The sequence below is a fragment of the Convolutriloba macropyga genome, chromosome 3 (genome assembly GCF_964194025.1).
Source record: "Convolutriloba macropyga chromosome 3, txConMacr16.3, whole genome shotgun sequence".
NCBI classification, from domain to species: Eukaryota; Metazoa; Xenacoelomorpha; order Acoela; family Convolutidae; genus Convolutriloba; species Convolutriloba macropyga.
Window position 1 is genome coordinate 64,591,287 of NC_134470.1, and position 21,186 is coordinate 64,612,472.

General features: G+C 33.1%; 2 protein-coding genes across 2 annotated transcripts in view; both read left to right on the forward strand.

Moving 5' to 3' along the window:
* LOC142336358 (nuclear migration protein nudC-like) overlaps nucleotides 1–21,186 on the forward strand; it is a 472,960-nt gene that overhangs the window by 315,091 nt on the left and 136,683 nt on the right. The gene's annotated exons all lie outside the window — the stretch shown is intronic.
* The window catches only part of LOC142337199 (neuronal acetylcholine receptor subunit alpha-7-like), a 43,797-nt gene continuing 25,734 nt past the window's right edge, over nucleotides 3,124–21,186 (forward strand). The window contains exons 1-3 of the mRNA XM_075386332.1: nucleotides 3,124–3,741; nucleotides 9,518–9,731; nucleotides 19,855–19,979. Coding sequence (XP_075242447.1) covers nucleotides 3,414–3,741; nucleotides 9,518–9,731; nucleotides 19,855–19,979 — 667 coding nt within the window. The 5' untranslated portion in view covers nucleotides 3,124–3,413. The remainder of the gene's footprint in view (nucleotides 3,742–9,517; nucleotides 9,732–19,854; nucleotides 19,980–21,186) is intronic.

Below are 21,186 nucleotides of genomic sequence, written 5' to 3' on the forward strand. Positions count from 1 at the left end.
AAAAATTTAATAAAAATGCTGTATTTTTTTCCGTCATAATAGCTTGCAAAATATAAATATCAAATTGTTACTTACAAAAAACTATAAACTTTTGCCATTTTTCAATTGCTTTTCTCTGTATTCACAGCATGATACTATTTTGCTAGGAAAAGTTTCAATTTGAGCAGTTTTTGTAACTATTTCCTTTGAGCCACTCAGAGCTACATTATGAACAAATTAAAATTTAGCAATCAAATTTGCAATCTCGAGCTAATAATTTTATGTGTCCTGTTTTAACTTATAAGTGGCCATTTTTATTCAAGAATCTTTTATCGCTGAAAGCAAAGTTAGGCCAATTTGGGAGCGAACAATTGTCAAATCGCCATTAGGGTGAGATACTCATGGGCCAGAAATTAATCAGGCTCATGGACAATATCTCAGCCAAGAAAGTGTGAAAAATGACCCAGTCTGCCTAATCAAAAAGTTGCATTAAATCTGAAACCAAGAGCTGACTTGTAACAAAAAAAATAAACAGGAAGATTTGTGGAGGTTACTTCACAAATTTGAATCAAAAATTATAAAAATCGATAATTTTAACATCTGAACCTAGGCGAAGGACTAATGTCTAATCCAGAACAATTACAGCCTGAGTTTTTTATACTGAGATTCTTTTTTTAGAGCACCTACAGAACAAAATTGGTAAAAATTAAACTCACGCGTACCATATTTGATTGTTTTTGATGCTAAACGCTTGGAGATGATTACAATACAAAACACAAAAAGGTCCATAACAAAAAGGAAGAGATTCAGTGAAAAGGGAAAGTAACACATGACATTGCCAGTAACAAAAAAAAAAAACATTTTATGATTGAAAAAGGAACAGAAAAATTTTAAAATAAAGTGTATTTTTCAAAAAAAATTGCTATTGTAAAAAGAAATGAAAAATTCGCTATTGTAAAAAGAAATGAAATTTTTTAAATAATTTCTACAAAAATGAATGTTCAAAACGAAACACTAATTTGTTTTTTGAGAAAAAAAAATAAAATTTAGTTTTATAGAAAACTGACATATGTTTCAGTTTCCCGAAAGCAATGTTCTTATTGGTTTCTTTAACAAACCAAAATTGATGTATATATAAAAGAAAAAAATACTTCAGCTGAACTGAACTTGAACGTTAATTGCTATGCTACTGGCAGATGTGAAATAAATGGGAGAAAAAGACAAATATTATTATGACAAGAAAACTTTTGGTGTAATAATCATTAAAACCAGCATCTCATTTCCGCATGATGGAGACTAATGTTCTTTCGCACAACGGAAACCATGGTTAATTTTTGAATGAACAATAAAGAACAATTGGTTTTTAAAAAACGAAAAAATATTTTGCTGACTTTGACTTCAAAAACATTAAAAGTAGCACCAAATTGATTCAAATTTGTGAAAAAAATAAAACTAAATCAAAATTATTGCTCAGTATCTTTCACTAACAATTGTGGATTTTTTGTAAAAAATAAACTTGCAATTTGCAGAAAATTATAAAACTGGATAAAAAACTCTACCTTAAAACCATGCCCAGGTTGGGGTCCTAGACAAAAGTTTTATATGGCCAAATCGTCCCAGGTGGAACATGTCTATTTCCAGACGGTCGCAGATGGAAATTACCTACATGGAGACTTTCGTTCGTTCATCTGACTTTCGTGCGTTCATCTCCAGACTTTTGTGCGTTTATCAGACTGTGCATGAGCGCACGTCCAGGTTTGCGTGCGTTCAGCAGACTTTGGTGTCTTCCCGGTAGTGCGTTTAGATGAGTGTGGACAGATCAACTTTCCGTCTGGGCCTGGGTGTCCTATCAGAAACTTAATTGCTTTAGCGCTTATAAGAAAACCAAACCTAAATCAATGACTCTATTGCGCCTCGATGTTTTGTTTTCAACTCTCAACTCATGATATGCAAACAGATCATTACATACAATGCAAATTGTTTGCTTGGAAAGGAAAATGAGGAACCTAAACATATCCACTCAATTTTGTACCGCTACCATATTGGAACAATTATCACACTCGGCAAATTTGAAGACGACTTCTACTTAAGTCATGAAGTAATCACGCCAAGAAAAGAACAGAGCGTTGAACTTACTCTAGGGAAAATATTAATGCAACCCGAAAAACAACATTACATTGCAAACAGCACATTTGCTTGAGTGTATATACTCGGCACATCGCTGTTTTACGCATGTATTTTACGCGCATGTATTAAGATCAGGAAAGTAGGCAAGCGCAAATAAGTCCAGCATGCTCAAATTTTTGAAAATAGGTCTGTAGATTGCGCATTTTACAGTGTGCGAATACTAGCGAAAAGTCTAATTGATTCTAATCCTTTGATCTCTCATTCTTTTCCATACGTTTGATGTTGGCGGCTACCACTCTTTATGAATTTTTTTCAGAAAAAGTTTTATTTTAACTGAGGTATTTTTTATGAAATTCTTAAGTCGGATTAATTAATAACCAAGCCGTAACAATTTAGAAATGGAATAATTAGTTACCAAAATGTAACCACTGAAATGACAAATGAATAGCACAAATTGCGAATATTAGCGACGGGATTTGGGGGACTAATGGCCAGTTTTCGCAGTGCTATTGGCACTAGAAGGCGCTGCCGAGATGAGCGACGAAGAATGGTAATTTAGTCGGTGAATTTCGCATTGTCGCTGATTTTGGGCATATTTGCTAAATACGAAAAACCAACAAAATGAAATTATTAATGGAAACAAGACAAAAAATCCTTGTGTACATGGGCAGCCGCAAAACAAGAGAATTGATGAAACCCGATTTAATTATTCTATAAGATGCAAGTTCTATCCAAAAAATCTTTAAATTCAGCGAACAGAATCAAAAATTTCCAAAAAAATTGCTCATGTGCAGCTAATTAGCGCCAAAGCTGCTCTTCAATGGCTTGTTTGAGAAAGCTGTTAGGACTAGCTCATGATCTTAATCATCCGGCATAGACATCGCAACAGAAATCGAAACTTTATGATGTTAAATAACTCCACTCTGTACATAATTAATTTTTGTACTCTGCGCACCTTTTTGAGGTGCGGCAATGGTGGTTCATTAATAGCAACGCGTTTCACTGCAGATATTGGTTGTAGGTTATACTTTGGAAAAATCTAATGTGGTTCAATTAAAACTTTAATGAGACTCAGTGAAACTTAATCATAAGAAAACAAAAATATATATGTGCGTAATATTCCTCTTTCTACACTCTTCAGAAAATTTAATAATTAAAAAATATCTTCAACATCTGCAAGTCAACATAATGTTGCAAGAGATTATGACAGATAACATTAAACTTTGTTCACTCCATTTATTTAATTTACTGCTCTTACTAATCAAACGTGAAACAACAAAGCCGCCATTAGACTATACGCAACAAATATGACTCCAAAAAAGTTGAATATAATACCAAAAAGGCCGCTTGCTTATTTTTTAAATACTTTATTAGTTCTCAGTTGTTGTCGAAGTTCAAGGGCCAATCGTGACAACCCACTGCCAGCTGTTAAGCTCAGATCCGATCTGATGAGGAATTATCATCAAGTGGTGCGTCCTGTAAGGGACAAGGGCTTAAAAACCGTGGTGCATTACAAGGCGTGGTTGTACGAACTGGTTGCTATTGATCCCCAATCCCAGACCATCAATATGCTAATGTTCCAGCTAATCAGATGGACCGATGAGTTGCTTCAGTGGGATCCAAGGAACTACTCTGGTATGCAGCTAAACTTTAGGCTATGTAAACAAGGAGGAACACACTCTTCCACGAATTTTGTTTAATTTAAGGATAAATGTTTGACAATTAACTTGATTTTTATAACGGTGGATAGCAGTGCAACAAATCACCAGATTATGAATCATATTTCATCAGTATTTTTCATTTTTCCAGGTGTAAAATGTTTGTATTTATTCTCCCCACTTTGGTAAGGTAAGAATAAAAATGGCAGAACTCCACACAAATAAGGCTCCCTTTTGCCGCAGGCATTTCAAAGGCTCATCATAAAAGGACTCTTCATACTCTGAACTCCTAATTGAATCTGGTCAGATTGTTTGAGCCAAAATCATCGAGGTAGATACCTTGATTGAAAAGTGGATCAAGCAATCTCCACTCTGATTGGAAGAGTATTTAAAATATCAAATAACCAACTACGGAACTCGTGCTAATAATATTGTTGCTGATACCCGAATAGCCTGGATTGACAAGGGTTGCATGAGTTTACACAAAGCTGCAGACAATATCTGCGCCTGAAAAAAACGATTGTCACTTAACACAGCCAAGCGCTTCAGCTTTTTTTAAAGCTGCCGATATTCCGCCAAGGAAATCGATTGCAAGAGGAACAAATGTGATTACAATTTTTGCGCAGATTTCATCGTCGGGCAATATTTTCGTTTTCTGCCGCACCAATTGAGTATCTTGTCTTCGTAGCCGCATTGGTGAGAGAATTGGATTGCAGCCACGAGGTAACAGTAACATCAAATGCAGCAGATCTCCTTGCTTTCCAAGCAGGGACAAAGGTATCTCTGGGGCATGATTAGGTTTTTTGAACTAAATTCTCTTTTTCTACTACTAGAGAGAGGTTCGCCGAAAAGCAAGCAGACACTATTTCACTTCGAATCCGGTCAATTTTTTGCAATTGCGTCTCCTCGACCGTGACACGCAGTTGTATAATCATCGCAGAGATCAAGAACTCCTGCATTATAGAACGGAAACTTCCTTTCTGCGTTGTACACAAGGACACCCAACCTGTATTTTGCGCTAACTCCAAACGCATTTGGTGCCATATGAAGCCCAAGAGCTGGAATGGGGCGAGCACACAAACATGCTCCAGTATGTCGAAAAGACAATGAGAGAAATCGAGCGGTTACTTTTTCGGCAGGTAGATCTTTTTTGAGACCTTGAAACTTTTCGATGTCAAAAGCTTGTTGAATGCTCTTTTGCGAAAAACTTTGTGTGTCCAGATGTGCTATACAGGAGAAAAGATCCTGAAAAACTTGCATTTTTTTGGATTTTCATCAGTTACTTTTGAAACAAGATCATCAACGTTTGATGCTTTATACTGACCATGGCATGGGCAAACACCCAAACTTGATTACGATTAGCTTATGGAAATGGTTGCTGTAGTCCAAAATTCATTTAAAAGAACAGTTATTCTCGAGTTTTTAGATTACCTTCTTTCCCTATCTTTCGATTAATCTTCAAGCAGACAAACACTGGGATCCTAAGGCAACTCCAAGGACCTCAAAGCCGAGAAAATAATTTTCTTTTTTATTTTAGCAAGTCTGTCTTAATCCACCGTGGACCACAGTTCGCATTTATTAACCCTGAAGTGGAGGCCGCGATCAGGTCCGAGGTTGAAAAGAAGATTCTAAGACCTAATGAAATCGTCTTCTGAGTCCACCAAAACACAATCATATAGAAGCCAGGAATATTGTTGAAGGTTTGGCGAGGATTACTAAATTTTCTCTATAATGGGCCAGAGTGACTGAGAAAAAAGCAAAGGCCCCAGTGGGTTGTCATGTTAGACAACGCTTTCACTGCTAACAAAAAAATTGTCGTGGAATAATTAGCTGTGTTGTGAATAAAAGGAATAGGTAACAGCAGCGATACCAAGCTTTGTATTGGCAATGGCCTCCAACATATCACTGCGCAGTATGGCATTGAATGCCTTGCAAGTTTACAAAATAACACGATATTTGTTGAGGTGAATAATTTTTTTTATAAAAACTTAGTCAAATTTGAAATGTCTTCCGCGCAACCCTTTACTCCGACATCCAACAGCAGGCTCTGCAAAAATTTTTTTGCTCCAGCATTTGCTTCCCGGTCTAAAAATTTAGCAATTAGCCTCCTCAGGACTTCTCCGACTGCAATAGAGCGAATACCGCTTTTATTTTTCAACAATGTCGATTGCAATGCACTACAGACAGCCCGCTAAACAAATTTGGCAAATTCTCTACGGCAATTGATGTTTACCAGCTTTTTCAGTACTATCAAAACTTTTTGTGACTGATCTGAAGTGGTACACTGTACAGCAAGCAAGTTATTCGGGAAATATTTTTGGAGAACCAGCTTCTGTAAATTTAGAAAACAATTCAGCTGTTCCATAACATTTTCTCACTGAAAATATAAGTTTGTGAAGAAACAATTTAGACAATGCTGGGCTCTTTTTCATTGGGATGCAAATTTTTCAGAGCATCGAGAGTTGCCCTAATGACTGTTGCAAAACCTTCAGAAGCTTAAACTTTTGCTGCTCTGCTATATGGGCCCTGAAGCATAAATTGTTTGCACGTCCGATCAACTCTTCAAAAATTGTCTCTTTTGATTGTTTTGATTGCTTCACAGATCAAGCTTCCTTCCATAGCCCTCCAAAGTCTCCGCTGTTCCAACAATTTATTCTTTCAAGAATTCTTTGGTCGTTGTTACGCCTGTGTTTTTCTCCTCCTCTGCTACTGGAGTGTAAAAAGCATTTAGATAACCCAATCTGTTTTCTCACTTTAAATCTGTATTGGGATTTTAAATACAACCAGGAAAGCATCTGTTTTTTTATCTCATTCAGTTTCAAAACTACATTTGGATTTTCTTTCCAATACTCAAAGTAAGTTTTACTCTAAGTTTTCAAGAGATTGATTTTTTTGTTCTATTATGTTGAAATAGCTGATCTGATAGCAGATCCTCACCAATTTTGTAGATTTCGTTGTTTTTTGTATGTAAATTTTGGAATCATGAAGTATTTCGCTCAAATATTTGACTATATTCCGCTACTTTTTTACGATTAGCATATCATGGATGATCCAATTATCCAACGGTTTCAGCTTCTTCAGATACAATTGTTGCTTTGAAGACTGAAAAATCACACCTAAATGAACAAAAATTAACAAGAGGTTGTACGAATACAGGTCCACTCTTATAGGCTCACTTGATTTTGAGCAATCTCATATTATGTTCTTTCAATTGTGTTTTCCCATGATATGTCAACATTGACTTGTGTGTTAAATAGCAAAAAAAGATTTGAATGCAAATTCAACACTCAACAGTACAATCAAAATACAGTTAACGGCCTACTATCTTTACAACAATTGAGCAAAAGTTCTGGATTCCAGTATTTTCATTTTGTTTTCTTAGATAGTGAGATCTGAAATCATTCTACAGAATAAATGTTTAGTTGTAGTAAGTATTTCGTTGTAGCGAAGCTCTTTTGACTATCGGGATGCTCAATTTGTGTGGTGTGAATACCTGATTAACTACTTGTTCTTCACATATTTAGGAGTTTTTTCATTAATTTCATATATTGAAGTTTTCTGCTCTACGGAAAATTTTAAGGTTTATTTTTTGTTCTCAATTTTTTTCAATTGAATCTTTGAATATTCTGGGTCAATTTTCAGACAAATAACACAATTTTGCTCTTCAACAAAATAAAATCAAACCATTTTTCAATCTAACCTTGACTCTAGTAAATCTTTTACATATTTCTTGGAACGAATTTCAAGTTTTAATCAGTACTTCTCCAGTAAAAATACACGTCTTCAATTGCCAAGTCATTATTGGTCACGTCTTTTCTCAAGTCCTGGTACTTGTGAAACCATGTCAGTACTTGCTCAAGACTTGTCAAGTCTTGGACAAGTCTTGGTCAACACTGGTAATTTGTGAACCAAGTCTTTGCCAAGACTCGGCAAGTCCTAAGTCAAGTTTTGACCAAGACTTGATAAGTCCTGAGTCAAGTTTTTAACCGACTTGACAAATCTTGATTATTGCGCAGTTAAGGAAAGTAGGGTTTACGAAGAATATATTGATAATTAAGGCAATTCGAAAATTAGCAAAAATTGGTAAAAAAAAAACGTTGCTATGATAAATTTGTTAATCTGACCAAGCTAACTTCTGAATTGAGCACATACCAACTTAAAATGTCTCATATGTTCATCCCGTATCCAAATTTTGTTCAATGGGCAGACAAAGAACTGGAATCTCTGAGAGATATCAGAGTTTTTTTTTCATTCTCTATGAGGTGAACTTTGTGGAAGTGCTCGCGTTGTCTCGTTTTTTTTCACTTTGCAGAGATTTTAAGGCAAGACACTGTAACTGGCGGCCTTTCTCATTCGTTAGCAACAATAAAAGCTGTGTTGAATATCTGACCCAAGAATTGTCAAGTGTTGGCCATAACTTGCTCAAGACTTGTGAAGTCTTGACCAAGACTTGGCCTAGACCATGACTTGACCCAATACTTGTCAAGACTCAGGGCTTGATTTAAGACTTGCCAAGTCTAAAAAGTAATATGATCAGAGCTCTGATACAGTACTAATAAAAAAACTTCAAATTTCACTGAATCAGTACTGATTAGGACTTGACGTTCAGTCTGGGTTACCACGATAGTTCCTCTAATTATGGTAGCTGCTAACAAACTACTTTTCCGTATAAAATTTTTGAAATTCTTCTATTGAGTTCGAAATTTAGTTGTTTTAGACAAAGTGTTTTGTTGCTTTCAGAGGGTAAAATGTGATTGGAACCAGCACCAGCTCAGACTCGCTAAGTTGATCTTATAAATATATGTATCCAACGATAGACAATTTGTGTTTACAAAATGGTGTATTGTTTGCTAAGAAGACATCACATTTTTTTTCAAAAATTCCACTGCTTATCTGTTACTGAAGCATTGCATTAGCTAAAATACCTCAAGACTCAATTTTCAAAAGCTGTAATATTGTAGCTACACTTGTCAACTATGAGGGCATTAAGACCAAAAGGGGATTTTGGATTTGCTCGTTGTAGTTTTTTTGGAAATTTTTATCCTCTTTGCTTGTCTCCGAAGGCTCATTACGCGAAATTGTGTTAGTTTGCACTTATTTTGGAGACGTTAACACTACGTGTTTTCAATGAGCCTGCAACAGAATTCAATGTTTTCCGAATTTTTCCATCCTTTTAAGTAAGGGTTTTGCTCCGAGTGCAAACAAATTTGAACCATTATGAGTTTCTCTTTTGTCTAAAGATAAAAAACGGTGAGCTGTTTTTGCATTTCGTTTCAGTTTTTTTTTTGGTTTTCAATATTGTCATTGTCAGACATTCAGGGTTAAAAGAATGGTTTGTTCCTGTTTTTCGGTTTGGTTGCTTTTTAGGTGTGCCACTTGTGACCCGTGTAAAGCTCATTGCAGAATATTTTCCGACAAAATATTTTCAGAGCATAAAAAATGTGGTATTGTTTCGACCAAAAAAAGCAAATTGGACTTTTTCTCATGATTCGGCAAAACTGCTGTTAACAATGATGTTAATTGCAAGCAGACCACTTGGAAAATTGATTTAAAGTATGCGTGTGTGCGTGTTCGTGTGTGTACATGTTTACATGTGTGCTGTGCTCCTTAACTTAGGAATAATTACTTCAAAATTGACAATTAACAACTTCAAAATTATTTCTAATTGAGTGCTAAATTCTGCTGATTTAATATTTGTCAATATTGTTTAATTCTTTATCTTTTAATGTTTTTAATCTTTATGATATTCTCAGGTGTGGATTCTGTCGAGTTCGACCGATCTGAGATCTGGACGCCAGACGTTCTTCCATACAATGAAGTGGGAGGATTCGATGATAGTTCGCACGATTCAATCATTCGAATCTTCGTTTTCAAAAATGGTCGGACCTGGTGGCTGAGGCCAGTTGATTACAAAACAACATGTGTCCTAGATGTCACGAATTTCCCTTTTGATACTCAGCATTGCAAAGGAATTTCTTTGTTTCACTTTACGACTATTAACAAAAAGATTTGAGCTAAAAGTATTAATTCTAGTCTTATTCACAAAACCGCCCCATTCCGCGAAAAACTTTTCTAAAAACTCTAAAAGCTTTTGAGATGTCAACTAAAATTATGAACAATTTTTCATAGGTGATAAAGTTTTCGTTATTTGAGTTTTAGCGCCTGAGACTCCAGTATGTTAGGATCGACTCTAATATGTAATTGTTTCAACATTTTCCCAAAAAAAGGAAAATTGGGGAATATATATGCGAGGCTGGCTTTGTTTTTTCAGACAAATGTTCACTTTCTGTTTACGCACCATAGAGAAACAACAAAGACACCATTTTGTAGCCCTCGGGATCTAGTTTTGATATATATCAAATTATCAGAAATTTGAAAAAAAAATTGGACTTTCTAAAGTTCGAAGGACAAATTGGAAAGGATGTAAAAAAACGCATTGCTCGGGGGGCACAGATCGCTGTGGAAATTTAAGATAAAGCGAACCGAAAAAAAATTGTAGTAAATTTAGTTAGATATCAAATGAAGATTTGTTACCAGTTGTGGGATTTCTACTTCAAATCGTTCAACTTACATAACATTGAAGCTTCAATTTTGGGTTTAATTAATTTGCAGACTTTAGGCGCTAATCGTGAGCATATTGACTATGTAAACAAAAGGATTGAACTTAAGCGATATAAGTTGGAGCGAATTGATTAATTGCTTTTTAAGCAAACAAAAGGGAGACTAGCTTTGCAAAAAGATCAAGTTGTCAGAAATAATCAGAATGAAACTCAGAGGTCATTAAACAAAAGGAAAAAATTATGATAACAGCAGAAAAAAAGAACGGAAGAGCTTGGGAAAAGCAACGATATTTATTAATGAATTCCCCAAATCGCAAACACGCACCCTCTAATAGCCATTTTGCAATAACTAATGTGAATATTTATTCCCTATAAGTAGTTACAAGTTTGAGGTTACCAGTTAGTGTTCTTAGTAAGGATGTAATGGGTATGCTAATTAGAAAAAAAATGCTGCTAAAGAAGGGAGAAAAACAAAAGTTATGTTAACAAAACAAGAGATAAGAACAACAAAAAGGACATCTGTTTGCCTCTAATGATTACCCACAGAATGAGGAACAGAAAACAAAGAAATGTAAATAAAAAAGTGTCACTAATTTCATTGGCGAAAAGTAAACGTATTCGTATGGTAAAAATTACACTTACCAATTGTTTTTTTTAGCGTATGTTAGGAAAAACAATTTTGATAACTAAAAATGATTCTTTTAAGGTGTAATTCGGCAGGTTTTTTGTTTCTCTGTGAAATAATTGGACGGGTTTGTTATCAAAACGCAATTAAATAGATCAGAAGATTGGTTGAATGGAAATGACTGAAGAATTGAAACTAAGAAAAAGACATTGAACCGAACTTTGTTTGTTTGTTTTAGTTTTAGTTTTGGATGAAATGTTGTTAGGCAAAAAAAGGAGCATCCAGTGGAGTGACTTTTTGAAAGAAAATGTGTGATTACGGAACAGATGTGGAAAAATTATAAGTAAAAAATTCAATGAGTTGTGTTTTTATATTCAAATACTGTCAGTCAGGTCAAAATTGTCAGGAAAATTATGGGAAAACCAATGTGACTACTTGAAACCAGAGCTAAGTAAAAGAATTTTTACTATAATTTTGGTAATTATGCGGAAGATATAATTATTGTCAAGAAAAAGCAGTAATTAAGGTATTGGTAGTTCAAAAGGTCAAAAAGTTTGCAAACGAGATTTTTTAGTGTAAATAATGAGTTATGAAGTGAGTTGGATGTTTGGAATAGAACTAAATATTGCTCGAAAGTATTCGTGAGAATAGATAGATAAATCCAAAAGAGCACAAGGGCTGTCTGAAGGAAATTCTGATAGAGAGAAACTCAAACGCAAGAAAAACAAGCGTACATAATTTCACCACCCCCCGCGCGTCCCTATAACCCTACTTTCTCTAGATCGATTGCCCCCAAGTTTTAACAGGTCACTCTATGGACCATTGCAAACAGAATGAGATGAACAACGTGCTTTTCCCGTTACCTGAAACTGGTGAATTTGGCTTTTAAAACTAAGAACAAAAGAGGCGATAACTGACTTTTTTTTAAAACTTTCATGAAAGAAGCAACCCATTTACTAGATTCAAAATATCCACTTATAAACCCCAATAAAACTTGAAGAACGCAAACTAGTTACAGTTCAATTTCATGGTATTAACGCTAACGAAAGTTCTAAAAATATAAAGGCAGAAAGACCTTAGTTTTCCCTGATTTTTTTCGTCATTGTGATTATAAAATAACAGTTAAAAGTTCATTAAAACAAACATTGATAGACCCACAGGTGGAGCAAACGTATTCATGGGCCTTATCAGACAAGTGTAAGTAACATGGAAAAAGATGGAAACAGATTGCGTGTACTTGTATAAGAACTGTTGGACAAGAAACATAAGTTTTTCTGAATCCTGAAACTAGCAAGCCATTTAAACCACCGTTCTGCGGTCAAATTGAGCAATGAATTACATTAAAAGAAATTAAAATTTGTGACTGAATTTCTACGCCCGCGAATGCACTTTTATATGAGGTCAAAATGTTCAAAAAGGAATGACACGTTACGTTTTGCTGATAAAAACTGATAAGGTTGAGCACCCTTAAGCACAAGAATAACCATCAGACGCAAGAGAGCGAGTCTGAAAATCAGACTTACGCGGCTGAAGAAAAACGAATTATCAGTCAATATTGAGAAAGAGAGCTGAAGTGGAGCAATAGGTCTTCGGAGTGAGAAATTCGTACTTTTTTCGTGGGTTCTTTGCAGAAGAACTTAGTTTCGCAGCTTTTCAAAGCTCTTCAAAATTGTTGGTTGCAAAGATTCTGGCCCGTAACGTAGCTAATTGGAGGCAAAATTTATGTTAGTTATCTGGAATAGGAAGTAAAGGGACAGTTTTGTGGATACTTGAGGAGATAGTGACTGAATTGGTTTGATTCAGTGTGGACAAATAATTAGATTTGATAGAAAAATTCCTTTTGATTGCTGAGTTTACTCAGCTGCCTCTGGCTATAACATTACTTGTTGCTGGTATTACATAATTTGATTATTGATTCAATTATGCCGAGTGAAGTTTTCAAGCAGCCGAGTGAGCAACATTTTTTGGGGACAACACAGTACACTCCTTACAACAAGAGGAACTACCAAATAAGTCTTTCGTAATTTTGGTAAGGTTCTGGGCGCTAGTCAATCCCCAGCTAAAATCCTAATGCAAAATTTCTTCTCCAGATGTTCCTTATAGTTTAAAGACTAAAAAAATAACAGTTTAACAATTTTAATCAAAAATTTAAAAAAAAATCAATTAAATTGCTTTTTTCTCAAAAAGTTCTTTAGAAACATTTTCACCGTCAATATGAATTGTGCAGATTGTAAAGAAAAACAGGGAGCATTTTTTGATTTATAACATTTGATGGAACATTGAAGGCAATTAGATATCTCAAAAGTGAAAAACTTAACTTTGAAAGAATGGAACAAGGCAGAGAAATGTATTTTGTTCTAACTTCTGGAGCAATTTTTGCAAAAAACTCTTCTTTTTTAACGGTGCTGACTAACTTCGGTAGCCTCAAATTTTGAAGACCTAAACAAATCAGTGTCATGGAATGAACATTAAATCAACCAAAAACATTACTGACGAAAAAGATGGTAATTTTTCCTTATCTTTTTATTTGTATTCTTTATAATGTCAGAATTTGGGGATTGTCAGGTTGAGAATATTAATACAATTTTAATACATAAACTTTCTGAAAGTTAATAAAAATCCGTATTTATATAAAAACAACTCTTTCCTAAAATGTTAAAAGGGACAAAGTTTAATTTCAACTTATAAACCATATTTAATAGAGTTTCTCAGCGCTACTTAATCAGAGCCTTTAAAGATAGCTTTTAATGTTGCTTAACCTGGTTAACCTGGTAAAAAAATTACAGACAGAGTTGAAATTTGAATCTTAGAAAAACCATTTTTTGTTTGCTACAAAACGCAGTTTTAAAAATTTTTGACATCAAAATTTCGTTTTGAAAAATTATGTGGTACCAAATACGTCTGCTACCCTTTAAAAGACGATTTGGCTTTTTATTTTTACGAAACATCAGAATAAGGAAAGTATTTCAAAAAATTTCAAAAAGAGTTATGTTCAAACAGAAATTGAATTTTACAGTTACCGATACAATTGCCTCAAGAAGAACATACATAGGTCTCCACAAAACCAATTACGACTTAAATGAAATGTGACAAACATTGGGTAAACATCAGATGACAGGAAGAAAATAATAAAAATGTTGGGGACGAAGTTTGTATTTGCATAATTTTGTATGTGTGTTCGTGCGGGTCTACGTAATAAAAAGAATTTAGTAGTACTATTATGCTCAAGAAACATCAAAAATGACAGGAAATTTTGAAAAGCTTCAATTTTTTCTTTCAATTTTAGTGTCAATTGGAAGACTACCAATACAATTGCCTCTAAAAATCCACAATTTTTATTCCAGAAAAACAGAATCAGATTTGTGTTCTTCTGTTTATATTTTTTAAATCGACTGGGTTTCTGGAATGCCATGTTGAGAATCTTAATACAAAATTTATACAAAAATTTTTTAAAATCGTTAGAAAACTATTCTTTACTTCTGTGTTTTTTTTAAAATGCTCATCGAATTGATCTTTTTTGGGATCCATGACCGTTATGCATTTTCAAAATCCAATATTTCTTTGTGAAACTTCTTGTATGAAGAACAATTTTTGTTTTGAGAGAAGAAAAACGTTTTTTTCTCTTTATTTCAGTTCACAGAGAAGTTATTAAAATCTCCTGTTTCTTTAATACCAACTGTTAACTAAAAAAACCAAAAAGTACATACGTTATACTTGACTTATACGCAATATTTAACTTTGATGTTGCTAGAGCCGGTGTTGAAAATCTTAATATTATAAAAAATATTTAATGTTTGCTACAAAAAACGGTTTTATCTGTTTTTTAAAATCAAATTTGCTTTCCTAAAATTATTTGGTAACAAAAACTTCTGCTGAATTTTAAAGAAAAAAGATTGCATCAAACAGGGAGCATTTTTTGATATATAACATTTGGTGGAACATTGAATGCAATTAGATCTCTCAAAATTGAAAAACTTAACTTTGAAAGAATGGAACATGGCAGAGAAATGTATTTTGTTCTAAATTCTGGAGTAATTTTTGCAAAAAACTCTTCTTTTTTAACGGAGCTGACTAATTCAGTAGCCTCAAAATTTGAAGACCTAAACAAATCAGTGTCATGGAATGAACATTAAATCAACCAAAAACATTACTGACAAAAAAGATGGTAATTTTTCCTTATCCTTTTATTTGTATTCTTTATAATGTCAGAATTTGGGGATTGTCAGGTTGAGAATATTAATACAATTTTAATACATCAACTTTTTGAAAGTTAATAAAAATCCGTATTTCTATAAAAACAACTCTTTCCTAAAATAGTAAAAGGGACAAATTTAATTTCAACTTATAAACCATATTTAATAGAGTTTCTCAGCGCTACTTAATCAGAGCCTTTAAAGATAGCTCTTAATCTTGCTTAACCTGGTAAAAAAACTACAGACGGAGTTGAAATTTGAATCTTAGAAAAATCATTTTTTGTTTAATACAAAACGCAGTTTTAAAAGTTTTTGTACTATTATGCTCAAGAAACATCAAAAACGACAGGAAATTTTGAAAAACTCATTTTTTTCTTTCATTTTTAGTGTCAATTGGAACACTACCAATACAATAGCCTCTAAAAATCCACAATTTTTCTTCCTGAAAAACAGAATCAGATTTGTGTTCTTCTGCTTATATTTTTTAAATCGACTGGGTTTCGGGAATGCCATGTTGAGAATCTTAATACAAAATTATTACAAAAATTTTTTAAAATCGTTAGAAAACTATTTTTCACTTCTGTGTGTTTTTTAAAATGCTCATCGAATTGATCTTTTTTGGGATTCATGACCGTTATGCATTTTCTAAACCAAATATTTCTTTGTGAAACTTCTCGTATGAAGAACAATTTTTGTTTTGAGAGAAGAAAAAAGTTTTTTCTTTTTATTTCAGTTCACAGAGAAGTTATTAAAATCTCCTGTTTCTTTAATACCAACTGTTAACTAAAATAATGAAAAGTACATACGTTATATTTGACATAAACGCAATATTTAACTTTAATGTTGCTAGAGCCGGTGTTGAAAATCTTAATATTATAAAAAATATTTTATGTTTGCTACAAAAAACGGTTTTATCTGTTTTTTAAAATCAAATTTGCTTTCCTAAAATTATTTGGTAACAAAAACTTCTGCTGAATTTTAAAGAAAAAAGATTGCATCAAACAGGGAGCATTTTTTGATATATAACATTTGGTGGAACATTGAATGCAATTAGATCTCTCAAAATTGAAAAACTTAACTTTGAAAGAATGGAACATGGCAGAGAAATGTATTTTGTTCTAAATTCTGGAGTAATTTTTGCAAAAAACTCTTCTTTTTTAACGGAGCTGACTAATTCAGTAGCCTCAAAATTTGAAGACCTAAACAAATCAGTGTCATGGAATGAACATTAAATCAACCAAAAACATTACTGACAAAAAAGATGGTAATTTTTCCTTATCCTTTTATTTGTATTCTTTATAATGTCAGAATTTGGGGATTGTCAGGTTGAGAATATTAATACAATTTTAATACATCAACTTTTTGAAAGTTAATAAAAATCCGTATTTCTATAAAAACAACTCTTTCCTAAAATAGTAAAAGGGACAAATTTAATTTCAACTTATAAACCATATTTAATAGAGTTTCTCAGCGCTACTTAATCAGAGCCTTTAGAGATAGCTCTTAATCTTGCTTAACCTGGTAAAAAAACTACAGACGGAGTTGAAATTTGAATCTTAGAAAAATCATTTTTTGTTTAATACAAAACGCAGTTTTAAAAGTTTTTGTACTATTATGCTCAAGAAACATCAAAAACGACAGGAAATTTTGAAAAACTCATTTTTTTCTTTCATTTTTAGTGTCAATTGGAACACTACCAATACAATTGCCTCTAAAAATCCACAATTTTTCTTCCTGAAAAACAGAATCAGATTTGTGTTCTTCTGCTTATATTTTTTAAATCGACTGGGTTTCGGGAATGCCATGTTGAGAATCTTAATACAAAATTATTACAAAAATTTTTTAAAATCGTTAGAAAACTATTTTTCACTTCTGTGTGTTTTTTAAAATGCTCATCGAATTGATCTTTTTTGGGATTCATGACCGTTATGCATTTTCTAAACCAAATATTTCTTTGTGAAACTTCTCGTATGAAGAACAATTTTTGTTTTGAGAGAAGAAAAAAGTTTTTTCTTTTTATTTCAGTTCACAGAGAAGTTATTAAAATCTCCTGTTTCTTTAATACCAACTGTTAACTAAAATAATGAAAAGTACATACGTTATATTTGACATAAACGCAATATTTAACTTTAATGTTGCTAGAGCCGGTGTTGAAAATCTTAATATTATAAAAACTATTTTATGTTTGCTACAAAAAACGGTTTTATCTGTTTCTTAAAAACAAATTTGCTTTTCTAAAAATATTTGGTAACAAAAACTTCTGCTGAATTTTAAAGAAAAGCGATTTGGCTCATTATGCTTATGAAGCATCATAACTGGCAAAATATTTCAAAAAATTAAAATGTTAATTTCGAAGTTAGTTATTAATTTTACGGTTTCCGAAACGACTGCTTCAAGAAGAACAAACAGAAATTTCCACATAATCAAATCAAGACTTGAATGGATTGTGATGAGCTTTGAACAAAAATCAGATGCCAGAAAGGAATTATTAAAAATGTTGTTTGTTTTTTTGCGAGGTATGTATTTTTCTGTGTGCTCCTGTGGATGTACGTTTGTGTGTGTGAGTTTAAAAAGCGTGTTATGTGTGTAAGAGAGACAGGGATGAAGAGTAGGTCTCAAAAAATAGTTCTTTTAGTTGTGAGGCCAAGATAGAGGTAGAGAGCAAAAACTGTCAGAAATCTTGAAAAAGCTACCTTTTAGAATAAAAACTGTAATTTCTTTTTTCCGTTCTCTTTAAAAAAACATCAAAGAGAATCCAAACTTATTTTTTCCGAAAAACAGAATCAGACCATAAACAAACTTTGATGAACCTTGAGTTTGGACGCCAAAAGGTATACTTTAAAATTGTTTTGTTTTGTGTCTTCATTTGTATTTTTATTCTTGTGTTTGCTCTTGTGGATGCACGATTGTGTGTCTGAATTTGAAAAGCGTGATATCTGTGTAAGAGAGAAAGGGAAGAAGAGTAGGTCTCAAAGAAACAGTCCCTTTAATTGTTAGACACTAATAGAGGTGGAGAGCAAAAACTGTCAGAAATCTTGCAAATGTTGAAATACTTAATTTTAAATTTTTTCTACTTTTTAGAATAAAAACCAGAAATACTTGTTTTCGGTTTTCTTTACAAAAACATCCAAAAAAGTCCAAACCTATTTTTCCAGAAAAACAATATCAGACCATAAAGGAAAGGTGATGGACCTTGAGTGAAGTTCGGACGACAAAACGTATACTTTGAAATTGTTTTAATTTGTGTCTCCGTTTGTATTTTTGTATTTGTGATTGTGTGAGTGTTCTTGTGTGGGTTTAAGCATTTTTTTTGCGTTTGTACAATGCTTTTTTGTTTATATTTGTGAAATCGACAGGGGAAGAGAGAGCTAGTTTCAGTGAAATGGTTTCTTTTTTTGTTAGATAAAAAGTAGATGCAGAAGAAAAAACCTGAAAAATTAAAAATAGAAAAATTTTTGTTTTTTTAGAAAACTAGTGGCCTGAACAAAGTGCAAGAATTGAATCTGTTCAATTTGTTTGATTTGCTTGTTGCTGACCGCAAATCTGCGACATTTTAAACAATTTGTTTTTCCAATTTTTCTTGTGAAATATCAAAATTGACAAAATTTTTGAAAATTTTGAAAACTTTTTTTTCAAAGTTTGGTGTCTAAAATACGATTAGCGACAAAACTGCCCCAGCAAGTTCACACGTTTTTTTGAAAAACAAAAAAAAAGACTTAAATCAACAATGGCGAAGAATCTTTAGTATTAACCTAAGGCCAAATAGAAAAATTTTGAAAGCGTTTTTGGTGTTGGTGTTTTTGTGTATAAAGTGTTTTGTGTGTTTTGTTTTGCTTAGTTTTTCTGTGTCCATGTGTTTCAAATTGTGCTACACTTATTTTTCTTGAGTTTGTGGAAGAGTTTTCGTTTTCATCTTCCAAAAACAGGCGGCATATTTTATGGTTCAAACGGTACAAATAATTTTCTCTAATGCACATGTTGCTTTTGGGTACCCACAACGTTTTTTCTGACAAACTTTGAAAATTGTTTTTGCAACCTTGAGTGGTATGTTTGAAATTTCTGTGCTACGCGCAGACTCGTAAGAGCCGTCTTGTTTAATTTAGGTGATGTATTAATATCTAAATTCCAAGCTAGAAAGTTTGATAGAAAACAACATTGGATGCGTTTGCTCTGGATAATTATTTATTAAATGGTGTTTATAGGTAAAATTGTTTGTTAATACCTTTTGTTCAAAATCGAGCGTGTTCGAAACATTTATCGAGCGTGTCCTACAAAACAATTATATAATGGAGTTTTAGATAAAAACAATACTAAGTTAAATTAATTGAGTTCTGTGGTGCACAGCTCCGAACTGTTGAAAACACTTATGCTTGTGATTTCTAAATTTTAAACTTTTCAATCTTTTTTTATTTACTTGCATTCTCTCTCGTGCAAAAAGTCGAACCAGAAACTTAAACTAACAAACTTTGATCAGAATGACAGTTAAACTACCAATCATAAAAAGCAGTTTTCGCAATATCTGCTTGCAAGAGTTTACCATCTGCGCGCTTATTAGGCAAGGTACAGATTTAGTCAACGACTAACCACTTTGTGTATTCTCCAAAGTGTTTGAAGTAGTTCGTAAACAAGATTAATTAGGATGCGATGTAAACAACACTTTGAAATATTATTGTGGGGGTGAAAACAAGGAAAACTGGTGTTGATTGCCGTCTAGTGACTGTTGGGTCGTGGCATTACTTAGCGAACGAAATTGAGATGTTTTGTGATACCACTCGCTGCAATATGGAAGCAGTATGTGACAACGAGTATCTCAGCGATGATTTATGGTCTCTTGAAAGTGAGGAATTTCTTATTACGTTTCACCATGTACCGGATCATAGTTCTCGCTTTACTCAGACCATAATCTAATCAAGCTATTATTCCCATGGAACCCCCCCCCCCCCCCCACAGCAGACCCTCCAAAATTTTGAACTTGGGAATCCTAAAAAAAAAACACTTTGATTAGGTTAGCAAAAGTAGAATCAATCCACAAATTGACACAAAACAACTGAAGGCTAAACACCGGAATGATCAACTTTAAAACAAAAAGTTGAAATTCTTTTGACCTTTTTGGCATTACAGCATGTGTGGGTTGTCTAGTCAATTAAAAACTAATTTTTCAAGTTCGAATTGATTAATGTACCGCGTAGAGTCGAGACCATCTAGACCATCTTTATAGAATGTTTATCAGTATTTTAACAAAACACTACGTAGCTCTAATGTCTCTCTAATGACATTGCCATAATCTAAGAGGAGTGCTTTAAAATAAATACAGAAAAAAATCGAAATTTTTCACATCAATAATTGGTTACGTTAGTTGAGCGTAAAAGTTTCGACTATTTCAAATTTGACATTTTGTGCAGTGATATTGTTAATTCCTCTGTTTAACTTAGTTTTTAGTGGAGTTTGTGCTTCCAAATTCTTCTTCCGGGAGATTCAATAGGCGATTAAAACCTTATAATTCAGTGACGAAAGAATATTTCCAAAAATTCGGTCCCCATTTTTATAGCAAAATTCTTAAAATTTTTATGTTTAAACTAAATTAGAATCATTTTGTTGTTTAAGAACCAATCATTTAAACGAATAAAAAAGATAAACCTATTGTAATTTTCTGTATTAGTGCATAAATAGTTCTAGATCTAATCTTTATTAAATCAAGCATCTAAACTCCTCTTTCAATAGCTAGCCATTTTTTTGGAAAAATTTTGGATTTTCATGATACAATGTGAAGAGCAGAGTCAAAACACATTTGTACACATGAAGATGTTTTATTGTGACTATCTTTTTAATTGAAAGCAAGCTTCTGACCCTTTGATTCCTTTCGTATTTTTAAATAGAGCTTCTAAACTCAATTGTTTGTTTTGATTGATGTGTTGACCTCCTTGGTTCAAAACTTTCTTGTTTTCGCAGAACAGTTTTCCAACTTAATTATTCAGAAGTTGCCAAAATATAAAAATTGTTCTTTCAGAAGACACTCGCCTTTGCCTGTTTGATTAAGTGTTCTA